General features: G+C 36.2%; 1 protein-coding gene across 17 annotated transcripts in view; it reads right to left on the reverse strand.

Annotated features, from left to right (window-relative positions):
- The window catches only part of LMO7 (LIM domain 7), a 129019-nt gene that overhangs the window by 23933 nt on the left and 86028 nt on the right, over nt 1-19058 (reverse strand). For 7 of the 17 annotated variants that reach the window (XM_417010.8, XM_046901888.1, XM_040706563.2 and 4 more), the window contains 12 exons: nt 18515-18713; nt 17074-17326; nt 16301-16600; nt 15684-15974; nt 15297-15497; nt 14131-14850; nt 12570-12599; nt 9772-9889; nt 8511-8653; nt 6813-7233; nt 5899-6222; nt 2618-2732 (listed from right to left, as the gene is read on the reverse strand). In XM_417010.8, the coding sequence (XP_417010.5) occupies nt 2618-2732; nt 5899-6222; nt 6813-7233; nt 8511-8653; nt 9772-9889; nt 12570-12599; nt 14131-14850; nt 15297-15497; nt 15684-15974; nt 16301-16600; nt 17074-17326; nt 18515-18713 (3115 nt within the window). The remainder of the gene's footprint in view (nt 1-2617; nt 2733-5898; nt 6223-6812; nt 7234-8510; nt 8654-9771; nt 9890-12569; nt 12600-14130; nt 14851-15296; nt 15498-15683; nt 15975-16300; nt 16601-17073; nt 17327-18514; nt 18714-19058) is intronic. The other 10 variants (XM_040706624.2, XM_040706603.2, XM_025146774.3 and 7 more) reach the window with 4 other exon arrangements.

Genomic DNA, 19058 nt, shown 5'->3' on the forward strand with positions numbered 1-19058 from the left:
ACTCAGAGGTGAGAAAAGTATCTCTGGGCTATAAATGAGTTTTTCAGAAAATATGCAAATTTAAGATTTCACATTTCCTCCCACGTCACCAGAAAAAGGATATCCAAACCTAGAATGTACAGGTATACTTAGCATAGTTAGGACAAATTACACTGCTCAATTTTTTTGCTTGTAACTTAGCCAGCTAGTATTCCCGTACTACCTTCATGGTCATGAGTGAAAGGGCTTCTCAGCAGTGCAAACAAAAGCACACATACTAGGCTTCTGCTCTGGTTTGCCATCCAGAGAAGCCTACAGATACTAGTCGGCTATTCAGGTGCCTGAAGCCGTACGATGCCAACCGCCTCCCTCTGTCCAACTCCTCTGAAACTATAGGATTTATCAATAATTTTTTTAATAAGTGTAAATAATTTAGTTTAGATTACAAAAATTGTAATAATATTAATAATAATAATAGTAATACCAGCACAATACAGCTGCTTTAAATCAATTTCCCTGAAAGCAGATTTTTCTTAGTAGCCATACCCAAGGGAAAACAATAAAATAAAATAAAATCCATAAATACTAAATACTAACCATTTTCCACACACACTTATTTATCTCTAGCTTCTTCCTAGCTGTTGGTACTACTACAGATAAATACCAACTCATATTCTCGCATATGCAAGAATACGTAGAAAGCAAAACAAATTTACTTCAATTTACGTGCCAGTGAGTGTTCAATGCAATCTCAAGAAACAATAGCAAACAGGCTGTGTAAAAGTGAAAGAACTGGAATAATACCGATTACATGGCAGAGGGAGAGCTAAGAGAATGTCAAGATTTAATGACTTCCTAGGGCTTCCTGTTTATGTAATTTTCAGGATAAGGCTGAAAATGTCTGTAAAAAACAACCAATCTTCTTTTATATGTTCCAGTGAGACACATTCACTACATGTTACAAATTTAACTCTTAATAAGCTTTTTGAGAATACATATAGGAAGTTAATTTCACTTGCCAAGTAGTTTTTTCTAACTATTACTTGAAGGAAAAGCTTACGTTGAACGCAGAGTCATTATGAGCAATAAGATAAGTGTAGTTTATCACCAAAAGAAAATCATTTGGCTAGTTAGGATAACAAGTACATTAAAAAAACAAAAGGAAGTTTTCCCTGAAGTTATTTCTGTGCTTATAAAAAAGGTGATTGGGAGCAGCTAGCAAGCACTTGCAGGTCTAAATCACACTTGCTGAATCTGGGTGTCTTTAACAACAAAATAACCAGATCTGTGAATGACAGCATAATGGTGAATGTCATCCACCTTGACTTTAATACAGTTTGTGACATGAGACACAGTATCCCGGTAACAAAGTTGAGACATCACAGTGTACAGGCCAGAACAACCCAATGGGTGATAGTACAGAGAACTTAAGCAGTCTTCATCCCCTGAGGCTTTCAAACCCTACTGGATAAGGTCCTGGACCATGGCCTGAATTCAATTTTGATACTTTTTTTTGAGCAGGAGACTGCTCTAAGTGGTCTCCTAAGGTGTCCCTTCCAACCATAAATATCCTATAATTCATTCTTAGAAACTGGAAATACAACATTCAGGAGCCCTCAGATGAAGTACACCTTACTCTTCAATGATTTGTCCATCTCTTTCATCCTTCGTTCCTTTAAGCAAACACTAAGACTGTTGTCCTGCTTAAGGATACAATATTAGTCAATTGTTGAGAGAGAAAAAACGCTATATGAAAAAATAATATAGATGAAAATACCAAGGAGTCCACTAAAATTTCCCTATTTAATCTATATAGTTTCCAACCTTTCTTGTGAGAATGGTAACACAGCATAAGCAAGGTAACAGTGTCAAGGCCTTCATATTCCCCTCGCCTACAGATCCAAGAAATAGAGTTTGCTTAGAGCTTAGTGAATGACAAATAGGAACATTCAGTACCCCCAGGTTTCTCATTTACAGCTTGCAGTGAATACAAACAGTGCTTTCCTCCCAGCAACAAAACTAAAACAGAATCCTAGCAGCAGGAAAAGTAAATGGAGAGTTATTCTTCATACAAAGCAATTATTAACAGTTAAAATTTAATTATGTGAAGTGCCTAGCTATAACGAGGAGAGGTCAATAAGTTGACTTTAAAACAAAAATCAAGGGTGTTCAGTAAATACAGTTAAATTATATATTTTCCTCTATGGGAAGCATAACGAAAAGCATTCGAAATCAATTTAGAAGTTACAACTACTCAAAAATATTAGCTGTCTCCAAAATCCAATGTAACTGAGAAAGGTAAAATAAAAATAAAAATAGTAACTCCCAACCAAGTTACAATTCAATTGTTTTACACATACACACAGAGAAAATCTTAAAAATAAGCTGAAAGGAGCCATTTATACCTTTTCCATGTCATAAAAACATTCTTGATTGGGAAAATGCCTTTTAATATTCTGACTTAAATCCACTTCTAGACATGAGGGCTGACCGAAATAAATTAGTAAACAAAATATTAATTTTTCAAGTGTCTACCTGAGGTTTTTGAAATATCTGTAGCATGCAGTAAGTACATAGTTCAGAAGCCTTTGCAAACTAAATACAAGAATGAAGTTTGTACAGTTAAATAGACATTTACCTTCTTCAACTGTCTGTACTAAGGCCCCTGAAGAAGTCCAATTTGTTGTAAACCCAAAGTTGTGACTGTAGCCAGGTCTCTGGTTCATACTGATTCTCAATTCACTGTACTGTTCCTGAAAAATAAAACATGACACTACAGTATCTGGTATCACAGGAATCTAAATGAGGGAAAGTTTATCCACTAAATAAGCAAGGCGACTCACAATGTGCACTTTAATCATCTATTATTAGCATCACTGACAAAAGAAACAGCATTGAACTCTGTTAAGTAACTAGTTTGTTTTTTATCCAAATGGGTGTTTTCAGTTTTCTTTCATGTTATGTAGACACTTACAATAAACTTAGCCATACATTTCTCATTTCACATGCTTCATAAAATGATGCTACAAAACATAAGAAATTTGAGTAAATTTAAATGGGTCTCCATGTACCACCTTGTAAATTTGCGGAATTCACTGCCTCCTGACAGATCAACAGTAAAACAGGAGCATAGAAAAACAAAGAAACTCTTCTTATTTCTTCTTGCACATACTAGAGAAACCATCAGTTTCCTTTAGGCTCAATGTTGCAGCTAGATATACTTGAGTGAGTGATCAACTTTTTAATTTTGTGCCAAATGCTACTAGTTACCCACAGATTTTGTCATGGAGGACTTCGTAATCAAAAAATTAGCTAAAATCCAGTTTTTTTTCCAATTTAGTGGAATTTCAAGATGCTTCCAAAACCAGAATGAAACCTGACATTTACATTTTGAACTACAGAAATGTTTAACTTGGAATATATTTTGGAATGATTGCTTACAATCTCACAATATATTACGAACATGTGGTGCATACATTAACATTTTAATGTGAATTCATTAAAAAACAATTAAAGTACCCAAATGCATGCTACTCACTTCATTAAAATGAAATTGATACTGTTATAAAAGAAAAAAATATTTTAGACTTATGTCAAACACAATAGATATATTTCAGTAATGCATACGCCAAGGAGACCCCACACACTTAAACATGCACTAAGTGTACATCTACAGTTTAGTCTCCTAGTGAACTAATCCTCTGAAAGGATGGGATTCATTTTCTCCAACTGCAAATATTTATAAGTTTATGACCCTACTCCATTCCCCAAGGCTTCTCCACTGGTCAAAGGACACAGAGGGTAGCTGGAGTTTCAGGACAGGAAGCAGCCAAGGGAGGCTGTTGAAGTACCCAAGCAACGGATGCAGAAGACTGCAGTATTTCAAGGCAATAAGGTTTCAAGGCTGAGGTTTATCCTTATGTTACAGGTAAATTAATGCCAAAACACTCCTCATCACAACCCAGGTTGAAACTATCAAGTCATAGAATCACAGAATGGCCTGGGTTGAAAAGGACCACAATGATCATCTAGTTTCAACCCTCCTGCTATGTGCAGGGTCGCCAACCACTAGACCAGGCTGTGCAGAGCCACATCCAGCCTGGCCTTGAATGCATCCAGGGATGGGGCATCCACAACCTCCTTGGGAAACCTTTCCAGTGCGTACACCACCCTCTGAGTGAAAAGCTTCCTCCTAATATCTAACCTAAACCTCCTCTGTCTCAGTTTAAGACCATTCCCCCTTGTCCTATCACAAACAGCTCCTAGTTTGCAAAACTTCCACACTGAAATAGACCTTGTGTTTTTTCTATTCATATTAATATATGAACTCCTTAAGCAAGTAACACAACACATTCACAGGTATTCAACACATATCTTAGCACACTGGGCTGGAGCATGTAGAAAGTTTCTGAATTTGAGTGTGTTCCTGGAAATTACATTCATTATTTTTTATTTCCATCACCCCAACAAAGCTCTGTTTCAAACCTACCTTGTCAGAGGAGTAACACCACTTTGCATACTGAGCTTCATAATTTGGACAGGTCATCTCCAAGACACTTAGTACTCTACAAACCTGGTATTATTGCTGTGATGCCTAGTGAGCTATATCAATTTCTCAGCTCTGGCAATGATTTACAAACATGCCAAATAAAACTTGCATTCCTTTAAGTTACAGCTTGTTTGAAGCATAACACAAGCAGCTTTTTTTTTTTTTTTTTTTTTCCCCCTGTTAAACTCATTCCTCTTTTACAGGCAGGACATTTAATATCTTTGTGACCAATCATAGAGGAAAAAAAAAAAAGAGTTTAGTACATTTTACTCTCACTTGAAGTGATGAAAAGAACCTTTATCTAAACTATGTTTTCACTGATAAGAATTGCAGTTTCTCTGCCTGTTTTTACAAAACAAACAAACAAACAAAAAAAACCCATCATGATCTCTTTCCTTATTCAAAAAATCAGTTTCAGGAAAGTATGACTTCATTGCAACAGCTAAGGAGTATCAGTACTATTAAAGCATTCCTTTTTCCACAGCTGATTGGGAATGATGATTCAAAATGACTGAATGTACAAAAAGATGGTGTGTGATTTCAGTGATCAGCATCCAAGGTTTTATGATCTCCACTAAAGCTACTGACAATTCATTTGTACAGCAACATCAGGAATACAAGGAACTCATCTTTCATTTGTCATTGGGTGTAAATGGCATCAATACAGATTGCAGAAAGGTGGTGACGATTAAAGCTATTCCTGTTCATTTTCCAGTGTGAAATATGAGATCACTTGAAGTAGCATTGATAAATATACACCAAAGCACTGAAAGAACAGCTCCTGGATAAGCGTGTACAAAAGGTGATGATTTCTCCTTAAATTCAGTGTGAATACCAATTAGAATAATTTCAAGTATACAATTGCAAAAACAAAAAAAGGTTCAAGTCACAGTTGATGGTATTAAAAAAAAAAAAGAAAAAAAAAGGACGTTGTGATATTAATGTTGAAGGTTAGCCTTTGAAAAGTTGATCTTTATTTTTCCACCACCAGTTTGCTTATAAGTGCAAATGAATGCTACAGCAGCTTAGACCATTCACCTAATTGACATGCCTCATTGTGAGCACAATTAGCTAATTGGGAAAGTGCCAGAAATCTCACAGGTATCAAACCGAATATTTAGAATAACTATTTTTATTTCTAATTTTATTTCTAAATAAAAGTATAGGACAGGTAGAAAGTAGGAAAAGAGCTCAACAGAAGAACCAATTATACGTTCTTCCCAAATTCTCTTTCCTCTGAATTAAATCAAATGGAATATTTTCTTACCACTGAAGAATATTTGCATGAGATATAACGACATTTATTTATTTAAACTCTGCTGCAGCATTCAGTTACACTAAGTGATTGATTAAGTGTTTTCCACACTTACCAGGGATTTTGAATCGTCATGTTCTGACAAACTCGCATTTTCTGCAGAAGATTCAAGTGAAACAAAATCAGGAGGAGAACAATATTCTGGTTTAAGAATACTATCGCCAGCATCTCGGTCTTGTGATTTTACAGGTAATATTGAACTAGGAGTAGGTGTTGACTTAACACCTTCTTTTTCCTCTTCTTCCTCCTCACCTCTCCTTCTGAGTACACTGGTGGAGAGAGAGTATGTAGAGTCTGGTAGTGAAAACATACTGCTGGTTAAAGTTTGAGTTCCTTTAGCTTTTTCCACTTCTCCATTGTATTTCTGAGCATCATCCATCTAGAACAAAAATGACAGTTCAGTAAAAATTGCTTTTTAAAAGTCCTTAATCTTTCAGCAGTCTAAGTATTTAACAAAATACTCCTCCCTTTCACGCGACTTCTAGTCACTACATGCAATAATGAGCCCCACTACTAATTGCCCACTTTTTAAATAATTTAATAATATTAGAACAATTTCTGTGTCTCAGTGCTTTACTGAGCAGGCAAATTCTAGGCTGGAGTAAAGCTTCAGTTTCTAAGTCAGTAGAGCTGAAGAAATTTATATCACCTAATAATTTTAATTTAATGTAATTACTAAAGATCTTTCAGACAATTACATCAGACAAAGGCAGGTTTTCTGATAAGGAACAACAAGGAGATTTGTTAAAAGTAATAAAAAGATTATCCTAGCAAATACATTTTTAGACATACTTCTAGAAACTCCTTTAAGTACAGAAAAACAAGTAAACACAAGGACAGAACTGCCTGCTCTGTTAATATAGCCTTTGACAGAAAGCAGCAGTTTTAAAGGAGATCATTATGTAATGTTCAATCAGCTATCCAAGACAGTCAACATTTACAAATTTCAGGAACTAAAGAGAATTTTACCGTGAGAGACCGTGGAAGTGAGGAGATTCCTCTGGAGTGGACACCAAAAGGTCTTGGTGTAACCACAGATGTTAACCTGGAGGTATCAGTTTTCTGGTAACTTCTAGGGAGAGAAGCTGAAACCTGAGCTGACCCAGTTTGAGCATTCACCGAGTAGCGCGTAGACAAAAGAGCCGAACTCTGCTCTTCCGCCAGACTCTTTGAGACAGCAGGAGCCTCACGTGTGGCAGAGCTCTCCAGCTTCAGTAGATTCTCCTTGCTCCTCTGAGTAGGATACTGGCTTTTGCCATCCTTAGTGCTGTAGGAGGTTTCTTCCTCAAACAGGTAATCTTTTGCTGTTGATCGTGTGGTAGGTGCTGTTTCTTCAGTAAACACATCATCAGTCAGTGAATACGACCATCTGCCATCATATTTGTGTTCCCTGCGAGACAGAGCTCCTTGAAATACCAAAGTAAACTGATGGACAAGTAGGATGTAAGGCTTTTGACTATTAAATGTTCACAACAGAGCATAAACTGAAAAACACATCTCTGATAAATTGAAATGAATAGCATTATTTAAAAATATTAATTCTTTAATATATTTTAAGTTCATCTCCTCACCCACACCCACCCATTCAACACTTCCATGATACTCAGGCATATTACTGTCAAACCAAAAGGTTGTCACCAAGACAGCAATCTCTTTGCAAAAATAAATAAATAAATACGTAGAGTTATTCAAGGTGCACATATAATTCTGATTTTATCAAGAAGAGAAAGTAGAGAAGGCCACCTGAACCACATACAAACTTCTGTTGGTGTCTACTCTCTGAAAATACTATACTGTGCTTCAGATAACAAATTACAGGGTGGTTGGTTTTTTTTATTTGTTTGTTTTTAATTTATGTTTTTGCTATTCATTCTCTTGTCAAAAAGGAGCAACAATAAAAGGGATAATCTTTGCCATATAATTTTCAAATTCAAGATGCCGGCAATTATGGACATTCAATACAATTTGAACCCATATTTTCCTTCAAAAGACTGTAGTTGCTGTCCTCATAAAAAAGTCAAAATATAATTTTAAGATTTACTTAAGCTTTCTTTATAAATATATGCCATGTGCATATTTCCTTCACCTCAGCTATTCACTCACTTAAAAAAAAAAAAAAAAAGGACTCAGATTTTAACTCAGTTTGTAGTTTTCTCTCTTCAGAGAGTCTTGTTCTGTAAATACCTAGAGGAACAATTGGGGATAAAGAGAAAATCAAGTAAAGAAGTTTACAGTTCTGTGAGATTCATAATAGCTCTGACTATATTTATCCACTGTTACAAAGAGAATTGCAAATAAAATGTTAGAGGAAAGAGAAATAGTTAAGCTAATCCAAAAATAAAAAGGCAATTAACTAGTTGAATTTTTCTGTTGTTTTAAACTCCTTAAAGTGGAGACAAATACTGACTTCACAGCACATTCATTCATAGCTGGAATAAAGAATCAGTTATGGAGCAGAACTGTTTAATGTTCTATGAAAACAGTGCTCTAGGAGACCATATTTTGCTGTTCAATTGCCTAGATTTTTACACAATAATTTGGAACTAAAATTGTTGAGATTTCTGAAGCATCAGTTGCAACTTGCAAGTAAAAACCATTCAAGAATTAAAAGGAAAATAAAAGTCAGATTTAAGTTCTACAGTTTAATACTCCCATTACAGTCATTACCTTTCCTGCTGCATTTCTTTCAGTGGCTTGCTACTCCTGTCAGAAACTTCAGAGGCTCTCCTTTCTATTTCTTCTCTTTCTTCCTTTTTCTTTTGCAATTCTGAAGTGAAGCTCTTTCTACGATTCTTCCATTTTGCTAGATCCTACAGAAGTCACGAGTGTATAGAATCAGATTTTCTCAAGATCTTGTAAGCTTACAGAAACATCCCATGACATGCTATCTAGTGCCCCAATTTTACTTGCATGTCTGTATCAAGGCCATTTTTTCCATGCACTTTCCCTGTAATCGATAAGCCTACTTTTTTCCTCTTGACATTTTCAATTTTGCTCTAAAATACTTCTAACAATTACACATAGTTGAAAACAAATATGATAGCATGTGAATTTATTTGTAGGCTTTGGATGTGGGGATTTTTTTAATCATTTAGTTTTCAAATTGCCAGTATGTTACCCTGATACATTAGCTTGAGAATAAACACATCTTAAATTCTAAATTGAAAACAAACAAAAAAACCCATAGAAATAGATATCTTATGTCTGTAAAACCACAATGTGAAATGGCAATCTTTTCCATGAAATACCAGAGCTAGTTAAGGAAGTACTGAATTTTGGAAATAAGATGACTGAGATACACTAAACAAACAGTTGTGAAGTGCTCTCTTGATGCTCTGTTTTTAATTTCAACCTCTAATTGGTAATCATGAGCAATCACAGATTTTAATTAAAAATAAAAAGAAAAGATCTTCAGATGCTGTGCAATGTTATAATGACAGTTTATAAGCTAAATTTAAGACAGAATTATTGGGGGATAGGAGCCTCAAGAATTTGCTCAAGGAAATACTATTTCCTTCCTTTCCCAAAGGATCAAATACTCAGACATTCCAAGCATTTCACCAAAAAAAAAAAAAAAAAAAAAAAGCATTTGCAAATTTCAGACAACACATGAAACTGTGTCCTAAATTTTATGCCAGCAGAAATCAAGCCTGAAGGCTTTACTGTGATATCACAGTATATACAAATCATATCCTGAAACACTGATCAGAAACCTGAAACAATATTAAAAATAAATTCAATTCTGCCTTAAACAGATATTCCCCTTCCCCCCCCAAGAAACACTCCTAGTTGCATGAAACGCATCACTTCAGAGCACAACCACACGAATTACCACATATGCCAAAACCCGTTTTCTGGGGGTACTGAACATTGGCAGCACCCAGCCCTTTGGCAGGACACATCAGGAGGAGTGAAAACTAGTATTTACTTCTTGCCACTTTAGATCTTGTTCTTGCAGCTGTTCTTTTATCTTTTGTAGTTCTTCATAACGAATTTTGCGCAATGACTGCTGGTCCTCTGCACTGACATCATTCAAAGACTTACTCCTAGAAATCAAAAAGTAAAAAAAAAAAAAATATTCAGCTTCATAACATCTCAGCTACAATTTTTGCAAGTGAAACCTTCATGAGAGGGAGATTTATGTTAGTACAACAGAGCATTCCTAAGTGTTATTTTAAGCAGAGCAGGAAACATACAGGCAGCTGAATGAGCAAGACTGGGTTGGGACCTACTTCCAGCAATGAAGTCAGTAGTTGCGTATTTGAGCAAATAAATTCAGGTTAAGGGAATAACCAGCTCCTCGCTGATGATTCCCATTTAACTCCTCATACCTAGTTCTACTGTTTAAACGTGTTAATCTACTGACTTTGCTAGTCTCTTTCGCCTAAAAGCCTTCCCCACTCCCCAAAGCCAAACTCCCATTATTTCACTTTTCCCCTTCAGCAACAGCCTCTGAATCTTCTCCCATTCTTTCATTTCTTAGAACAATCATAAAAATCAGGTCTGTTATTGATGCGCATTGCTAAAAGAGAAAAGTGATTTACTGTTAAGTACTCAGATAATCATGTTACAGGCCCCACTAGCCTATATCACTCCTTCTCAAACCTCTTTGGTACTCTCAGTCTAAGTCAGGAAAGCCTGCAGTCATCGTCTCAATAATTTCTCACACGACAGCAAGTTTCCCCACAAACTCCTACTTACTAGTTCACTGTAACCTCAATTCCTCAAAACTCACTTCCTCCCCAGTACACCTGATTTCCAGCCTTTGATGTTTTCTCTGTTGTTCATCCATTTAAGAATAACAGATCTTTTTATTTAAGTGTAAGACAAGACTCCTACTCATATTTGACCTCAAATCTGTGAGACATCAAGTAACATGCATATGCTTCGTCATAAGGTTCTGTGCTATAATCGAAAAGGAAAGCTAGACTTGTGATTATTTTTTTTTCCCCTCAGAACAACTTCATTTGTATTTATCTGGACAACATTCAAGTGATGGAAGGATATTAGGATAAGTTCTAATACAATTCAAAACTGCAGCGCTTCTTTGGTATGACAGTAAAGCAAGTTAAAACAAAGTGATTCAGTGCAGAGCCTTGCTCTAATCTCCTACATACCAAGAGAGCTCTGAACTAACAAACCAGTCTCTTTCACTTCCTCCCAAGAGGCCCAACTTACTTATATTCATAACATAAGACTTCAGACTTTGGCCTCTGGAAAAAAAGTCTAGGACATTAATTCATTATCCCCGTTTGCTTGTTTACTTTCTGAATGGGAAGAATGCCAAATTTAGCAAAAATCCTAAGGTCATTTTTGCAGAAACTCTTTCTTTTGCAGTTCTCTTTCACAGTTAATTTATATCACATATAGAAATGGTTTGGGGTAAGCATTTACACCATCCCAAATTCACTAAAGAAAACTTACATCACAAGGATTTTCCTTCATTTTACTCAAAATTCTATACCTGCACTTGAGTTTCTATACCTGTTTGGAGTAAATTAGGAAAATCTAGACCCAAATAAAATATAAACTAAGTAAGGGTATATTCATATATTTGTACTCATGAACTAACGTACGTTTGTTTCTAGTCTATTCTTAACTTCAAAGATTTAACTAGTAATTGAGTCTCCCTTCACTGACATCTAACTTCTTCAGAAACTTTTTGTTTCTCCTGGCAGCCTGTAGTCATTTGCCAGGTTTTGCCTCTGGGTGATAAAATAATGTACAAGTGAATAAACACACAAACATATTCATATATATCTATATCTATCTATATATATATACACACACACACACATATACATTTACTTTTTCTTTGCTCTTTGGAAAATATAGAACACCATGCTTAACTAAATACTTCACATTCCATCACACATGTAAATGGAAAATTATTTCTCTCTGAGCCACAGTAAGCTGTAAACAAGCTTATGTAAGCTACCATAACTTAACATGGCACTAACCAATCAGTTCACCACTGAGAATACAATAATTTCAAGTCTAAAAAATAACCATAAAATATTCAGAAAGCCCACCACTTTTATTGAAAACTTCAGACAGATAACCCTGAGAATACTCTTTCTACCTTATTTATCTACTTATTTACTTTGGTTCAACTGCTACCTTGTCAGAACAAATTAGTTAAGTGAAATAATTCTCAAGTCTTATTAGAGTTGGTATTACCATCACAGCCAAAATGTGCAATGCGAAGTAATAAACAGCAGGTCAAATGTTTTCAACACTCATTTAAACTATCAAATGTATTAACTTGTAGCTTTTACTCTGGGAGTCATTTGATGTTGTATTGCAACCTATTTCAAAACAACAGATTTTTCAGTCATTCCCATGATACACATGCAGGTCATTAACTACTTTCAGGATTCTAACTGTGCAGTCTTTGAAATGAAATATTTACTAATCTTGCTTTACATTACCTGAATGTTTTAGAGCCCAATTTAAATATAGAACACCATGTACTTCAGATGGAATAAAATATCAGAGCTATTTTCAAAATGCCTGATAACCATAACTAATATAACCCTAGATGTCTGAGGACTTTTACCAGATGCATAGCTTTTAGTCTTATATTTGTTATGTAAATTGCTTAAGCACAGAATAAAGCAGCATGCACAAGTTGCTTCGAGCATGAGTTTTTAGCTACTGTGCATGCATCCAAATTTAAATGAGGCAAAAATAGCATCGTGATCTTTCAAGCTTTTATGAACTTACCCTTGCTCATCAGAAAGTTTTTGAAACAGTCTGAGAAATTAGAAACCAAAAAAAAAAAAAAAAGAGAGAGAGAGAGAAAAGATTCAGTGTTTTGCTTGATATTCATAACATTCATACGATCAGCACACCAGCACTCTCACTAAGTGAAGAAGAAATCGTGAAAGCCTGAGGATCAGCCAGCATGGAGTAGCACATTAGCGATCTCACACAAGTCAGAAGCACATCAGGACTCGCATGATGTGTAAATCAGCCAGAAAACTGACAAAATGAGGTTGCCTGTAAGTTTCCAATGCTTCCAATTTAGAAATACAGCATGAATAGAGCCTTGTTTTAAATCTGCATCACTTATTCCAGTGCTGCTAAACAGCATGATGCTTGGAAGATACTCATTTCAAGAAATGAAAATTGAAGTCAACTTGAGCCCTAACAAGAAGCCTGGCTCACAAATGCTGTTTCCTTGCTTATTCAGCCATCTCTGATGCTAAATACAAGTTATATATGCAATTGATAAAACATCCTTTGTATACTTTCACACATTAAGTGGAGAATCGAACACATTCAGTGTGATCCAAGGATTTTTAGTATTCTTGAATATGAGCATTCTACTGAATTAATACTTAGAATGTGAAATTATTTCAAGCACTTCAGAAATATTCTTCAGTGAAGCTTGCATTTTGTTAATGGCATAAAGCTTAAAAATTAAACATGATGACATCAAAGTACCGCTTGCAATACAGAAGTGTCTTAGCCACAAAGTAAGGAGGCACAGCTGGGGGAACTGCAACTTGCAATGCCGTATTTTCAGAGCTAAGGAAACATTCAAACTCCTCCAGTCTCCCAAAGTACAAAACGTGAAGGAGAGTTAGGTAGGAGTTTAAAAGATTTCAGTCAGAGAAGAAAAATGGGGATATACCAGGAAAAGATTAGGGGAAAGTATTAATTAGGACTACGTAAGATATGGAAAGCAAAGGAAAATATTGGCAGAATAAATATGCCACCATAGAATTAAAAATTATGTGGACGCACACCTTGCATGCACCATGACTTTGGATGGGCAAAGGAATACTAATAATTTTTTCACCTTTGGAAACATTTCTAGACTGTAGTAAGACATTTTATAAGCATTTTTAAACGCAGGTGCATGCAATAATATCATGATGCCCATCTCCAGAGTTTGTTTGAAAGCATTCATGTGTTTCAGAAGTGGTTTTCTCAATTTCAATTGGGAAAAAAAAAAATCTATCCTCAATAGCCTTTTGAGAAATCAGTATTCCAGCTCAAGCGTGGAAAGAAATCCATATAAAGCTGTGTATGAAGGAATTATTGCACATTTTCTCTGGAATCGCAGCCTGAAACTACAAAAAAAAACCATCATCATTTTTGTTGAAAATATGGTATTGCAGTCATAAGCTTCTATTGAAAGCGAATAAAAAGCTTGCCCAGGATGACACAAACAAATTGCAGATTTGTACTCTTATGAATGGTTTAGCACAAGATGATGCTTTTCTGAATGGAAACAATTCAATTAACTCAAGTAAATCCGTGCAGGACACAACCTGACCTCTCCACCATCTGACGTTTCTTGTGTCTAACTTTGCTGGCCTCCCTGATTGCTTCCCACTTCTTCCAGTCTTCTTCACTGCATGGACCTGGGATAAAATTTACGGGCTGCATATTGCTTCCTACTTTCCAAGACTCAATCTTGCGTGCCAGCATATCGTCCCTCTTATGGCGGGAAGACGGTGACAACACTCTACCACTGCTTTTTCTTTCCTCAGGTGTTGCATTTTTTTCAAGTAAACACAGAAATTTGGACCGGATTTCCTCTGGAAGACTCCAAGGATCAGGAAAGAGCGCAGGGTGATACTTGTCTGGAGCACCTGATAAAGGCACCTCTTTTTTCTGAGAGAGGATTTTACGAAATATCATGTCATCTTTTTCCAAATCTGGAATCACAGGTTGGCCTTCCCGAGGTTGCAGAATTATTTCACCCTCTAGAGGAGGCTCCTGCTCAGAGAATTTTCTGAAATACTGGGGGTCCTGGAGAACAACGTGATTCATATGGAAAGCCCCAGTTTTGCGAACAAACAAGTCATCATTTTCTAGATCTGGGTACGGATATCCATTTTCAGTGTCTCCTTCGTCATCACATCCTGGTATAAAGGAAATATTCTTTCTACATTTTATGAGCCTAGGGCCAGAAGTAGGATCAATTTTGGTCTTCGTTTCAGAAGACAAGTAGTCAGAGTATTTTTGCAGGGCCTGAAGTAACAAAAACTGACTGAAGCATATAAAACAAAAGGAAGGAAGTAAAATATCATTAACTAGCAAAAGACAAGCAGATCACAATGTATTGAGATATACATTTGTTTTAGACTTGCAATATCCTGAGCAGTACAAGTATACCACCACTAACCAGAGCACAGTGCACATCAACCAGTGTAAAGGTAACAAGACATACTGACTTGCCTATAAACAGCACACTTGCATGCTCACACGCAAAGCTAGTAACCCTATACCATCATGTTATCCTTTCACATTTACAGTTTTCAGAAGACAACTAGTAGCCTATGGATATAGTAAAAAAAACAAAATAAACAAAAAACCCAGTAATAGTAAAAAAAGAAGCACGACATCACAGGATGCAGTTTAATTTCATTTAACTGTTGCATATTCAGACACTTCTTTTTGATGCAACAAGAGTACAGTTCATGCAGAGGTATGAACCTGGGCTGGTCAGAAGCCTCCAAGATTTTTCCTTCTGTAATCTGTGACAATGAGCTTCCCATATATTCAGCAGTTGGCTTATAGCTTTGATCCCTTCTGCAACTGCTATTCCATTCGAAACTTGATCTTGGCTGGTTAGCAACAAGGGCAGAGCTTTGTTTGTAAGCAAAATCCATATCCTCAGAATCTGATTTCTTTCTACTGTACAGCAGCAGAAGAATAAGTAAAGGGAAAGAAAACAAAAAAGTGTATGCATTTAGTAAAATGCATAGTGTCAACAGTGCAACAGTTGTAATAAAAATAATATTTCAATTATTTTTCTCCAAAAAAAAAAAAAAAAAAAGTTTTGCACACAGGAGAGAAACAGGGGCATGCATAAAAACGCACCTGAACCCTTGAATCTCTTTATACCAGGGTTTGAAAGAGGATTTCCTGATTTTTTTCCATAGCAATTCTTCTGCTGGAGTCCAAAACTTAGGAAGAAATTTGTCAAAAGGAACCACTGTATTTGATGCTGAAGAACTTAGCTTGCGAAAATAGAGATCATCTTTTTCGATGTTTGGGATAACTGTTTCTTCTTCCTCATCCTCATCAAAATACCCAGATAATTCTGGAGAAATGTTAACGCCTGGTTTGTTTTCCACCTTAGTATCCAACTGCCTCTGCCTCCTCTGGTTACTGTTCAAAATACCCAATCAGTTAAGATATTTTAGGAGCAACTTGACAAAAAGAATGCAAAGAAATACATGCTTTTTGGCTCAAGAGTTCAACCTTGTAAATGAAGCAAATTAGTTCTCAATTCCATCACTGCAGTACCAGAAATAACAAAAAAATGTTAAATTGTTATATTGGCATCCTATCACATCTGACAAAAATTTGACAGGAAAGGAACATTAATCTATCACCTCTGTTAAAATGCTGATTAGAAAGCTAACTTTGAGTTATTGATGGACTGCAATTCAGGTAATAAAACAGTTACTCGATCTTGGATTAGTATCTCTGACCTCAGTGGTTCAAGCATTGCAGCTAGCGGACCAGCCGAATAATTTTCTTGTGAGCAAGATTTAGGAGAGTCATTGCGCAACACGAAATGATGTCCAGGTGCAGCAGAGCTTACAGGGCTCTTTTGGACTAGAAATCTACGTTTTGCTAAGTCATCCATAACCACGTCGGGCATCCTTCTTTCATCTTCTGAATCAGAGCCACTGTCATACTCATAGACCATCTGCAGGGAAGCTGGATTTGTAAGCCCACATTCTGCTCTGCTATTTTGGCAGGAAGCTACGGGATTCCTTTCACGTCCACTGAGGTTGACCAAAACAGGAACAGAACGAAGACAGTGAAGTCACGACAGTTATGATGAAACCCAAGAACTGCCCACTAATCTCAAGTGTGCACACTAAGAAGTTGGACAAGAGAAATTCATCATCACAGTTCAGAAAGCTCTAATGAGAAACCAAAGCTGTATGTCTAGCTCATTCAGTACTTAAGATCATTTAAATCCCCACTGCATCAAGTCTGACTGACATCAACACAACTAGTTTTCTGTTTTTTTGAGTAAAGTGGAAGAAAGTCAAGCAGACAAAGAAAATATCAGGAGAAAATAAATTAAAAAAAAAAAAAGCTAGACAACCACAGCAGCCCCTCTCTTCACTTAAAACAGAGTATTTTACTTCCAATCGTAGCAACAGCAGCTTTTTTTCATTAACTAATAAAGAAAACATTTGTCAAAAATATAAATGAAATTCTGCTTTACAAAGATGGCACACACCAGTACCTTGAAAATGTTCCATCTGACTCTGTGTAGACAGGACTTGCCCAGCTCCTCCTGTTGTCTTCGTTCTTCTCTGTTCTTTTCTTCCTTAGGGGTGCTGGCATATATGTTGGCTGCTTGTTTTTGGTGGGTAAGAAGCGATTGAAGTCAGTAGCAGGTTTTGGTTCAATTACAGAAATCCTTCGATAGGACCTGTCATCTTTATGGGAGTCACGCATCTTGAAAGGCAGTTCTGAGTCTGTGTCACTATCACAGCCTAAGAGGACAGAGGAGAAAAGAGATGGCACAAACATTATTCTCTAGGTAAGTTTCTATCTACAAGTCCCATGGAAATATCCTAAAATCAGTTTAACTCCATGTTCAAGATGTTTCCCCTGCAAAATTGCTGAACTACTGATAGGACTGTAAGAAAGGTATTTTTAGAAATTTGTTCTGAGGCTGTGATAAGGTCTGTTCAGCTGAGTTTGGTTTGCATGCTCATGCTACATTCATTCCATTCTTTCACTATCACTGCTGCCTGCAGGAAACAAAGCACTAACCTCTAAATTGAAAAAATAAAACAGCAGAGGAGTTTTGTTTTTATGTTGTTGTTTGTTTTTTTTTCAATTAAAAACACATTTGCAATTCATATTTACTAACCAAGCCTACTTACTAGCAAAGACTATAAAAATATTCTCATCTCAGCATATTAACATCCATTAGAAGCCCTGGGTACATGTCACATAAGTAAAATGGCTATATATGTTGCTTTGCTCAGATCAAACATGCTCTATGTGATGTGTCCGGTCCAATAGTTTTATTTTACACAAATGGAAAAAAAATCCAAAATCTCACTGTTTTGATATTGTTAGACTACAAGTTCATTCTGCATTTTAAATGTGGGAGAAAAAAAAAACACAGGTTAGAGTAGAGGTATAGGGAACTAGTGTCATAGATCTTGTTACCTTTTTTTTCATGACAAATTAAAATATCAAAAATAAGAACTACTATTCAGTTTTTGACCCAGGTGGGAAAAACACTGCTTATACTGAATGTTCACAAATCAAGTGAAAATGTAGATATATGATATATCCATGAAAGGAACAAGGCAAGAAAATTTTGAAACTGTTGCTGTTTTAGGCAAACCTATCAGGATCTGAATTCTTGCAACTGCCCTCCCTGAACTATAAGAAAATACCCCATATGGACACACATCCTGTTGTGACAGTGGAAGCATGAATTCCAACAGCCCTTCCTAGTAACATTCCTGTGGGCATTGCTTTGCTTCTATCAACTGTTACAGGTCAATATTTGCTTTAGGAAAACACAACCCATGGCAGCAGCAAAATCAGAGTTGCCTTCCAAGTCACTTTAAGTACTGGGCACCTGAAGTACTAGGTCCACACACTGTCTTTTCCCAGCTCATAAGATGTGTTAATAAAAGATTTAAAAGAAGAAAACATACCTTCAATGCCACCTTTCAAGGTTATGTCTGATGAAAAGCTTGTGGAGGACCTTGAGCCAAGAGAGTCTAAGCTATCCAAAGAATCGTCTCTTTTGTGGCTTGCTGAAGATGGAAAGGGTTCCCCTCGGTCCACGTACCAAATATCACCGTACCCACTATCCCTGCCACTTCTGTTTAGGTGGCTGGACTCTTCAAGTGCCTATGTGAGTAAATTTTGAAAGGTCTTTCATAATAGTTTAAGGCAGAATATTCCTAATAAATTTTCAATCAAAAATTAAAAAAAGTGTCTTGACTGCACTAACAAACTTTAACAAAGACTAATGTCAAACCCTGAAAAATATAAAAGCTTGAATAGAAGAGTCAAAACAAATTCTTAAATTTCTCTCATTTCAGCTGAACAGAATAAAGACAAGGCTTGTTCAAAATCTACCAACCTATCACAGGGGATGGACTCCGAATTTCTTGATTACATTGGTATCAGAAGAACCAGCGTAAGCTAAAACTCATTCTTTCCACATAGCCTTTGACAGCGAACAAAAAACAA

Source organism: Gallus gallus, chromosome 1 (genome assembly GCF_016699485.2).
Source record: "Gallus gallus isolate bGalGal1 chromosome 1, bGalGal1.mat.broiler.GRCg7b, whole genome shotgun sequence".
Taxonomy (NCBI): domain Eukaryota; kingdom Metazoa; phylum Chordata; class Aves; order Galliformes; family Phasianidae; genus Gallus; species Gallus gallus.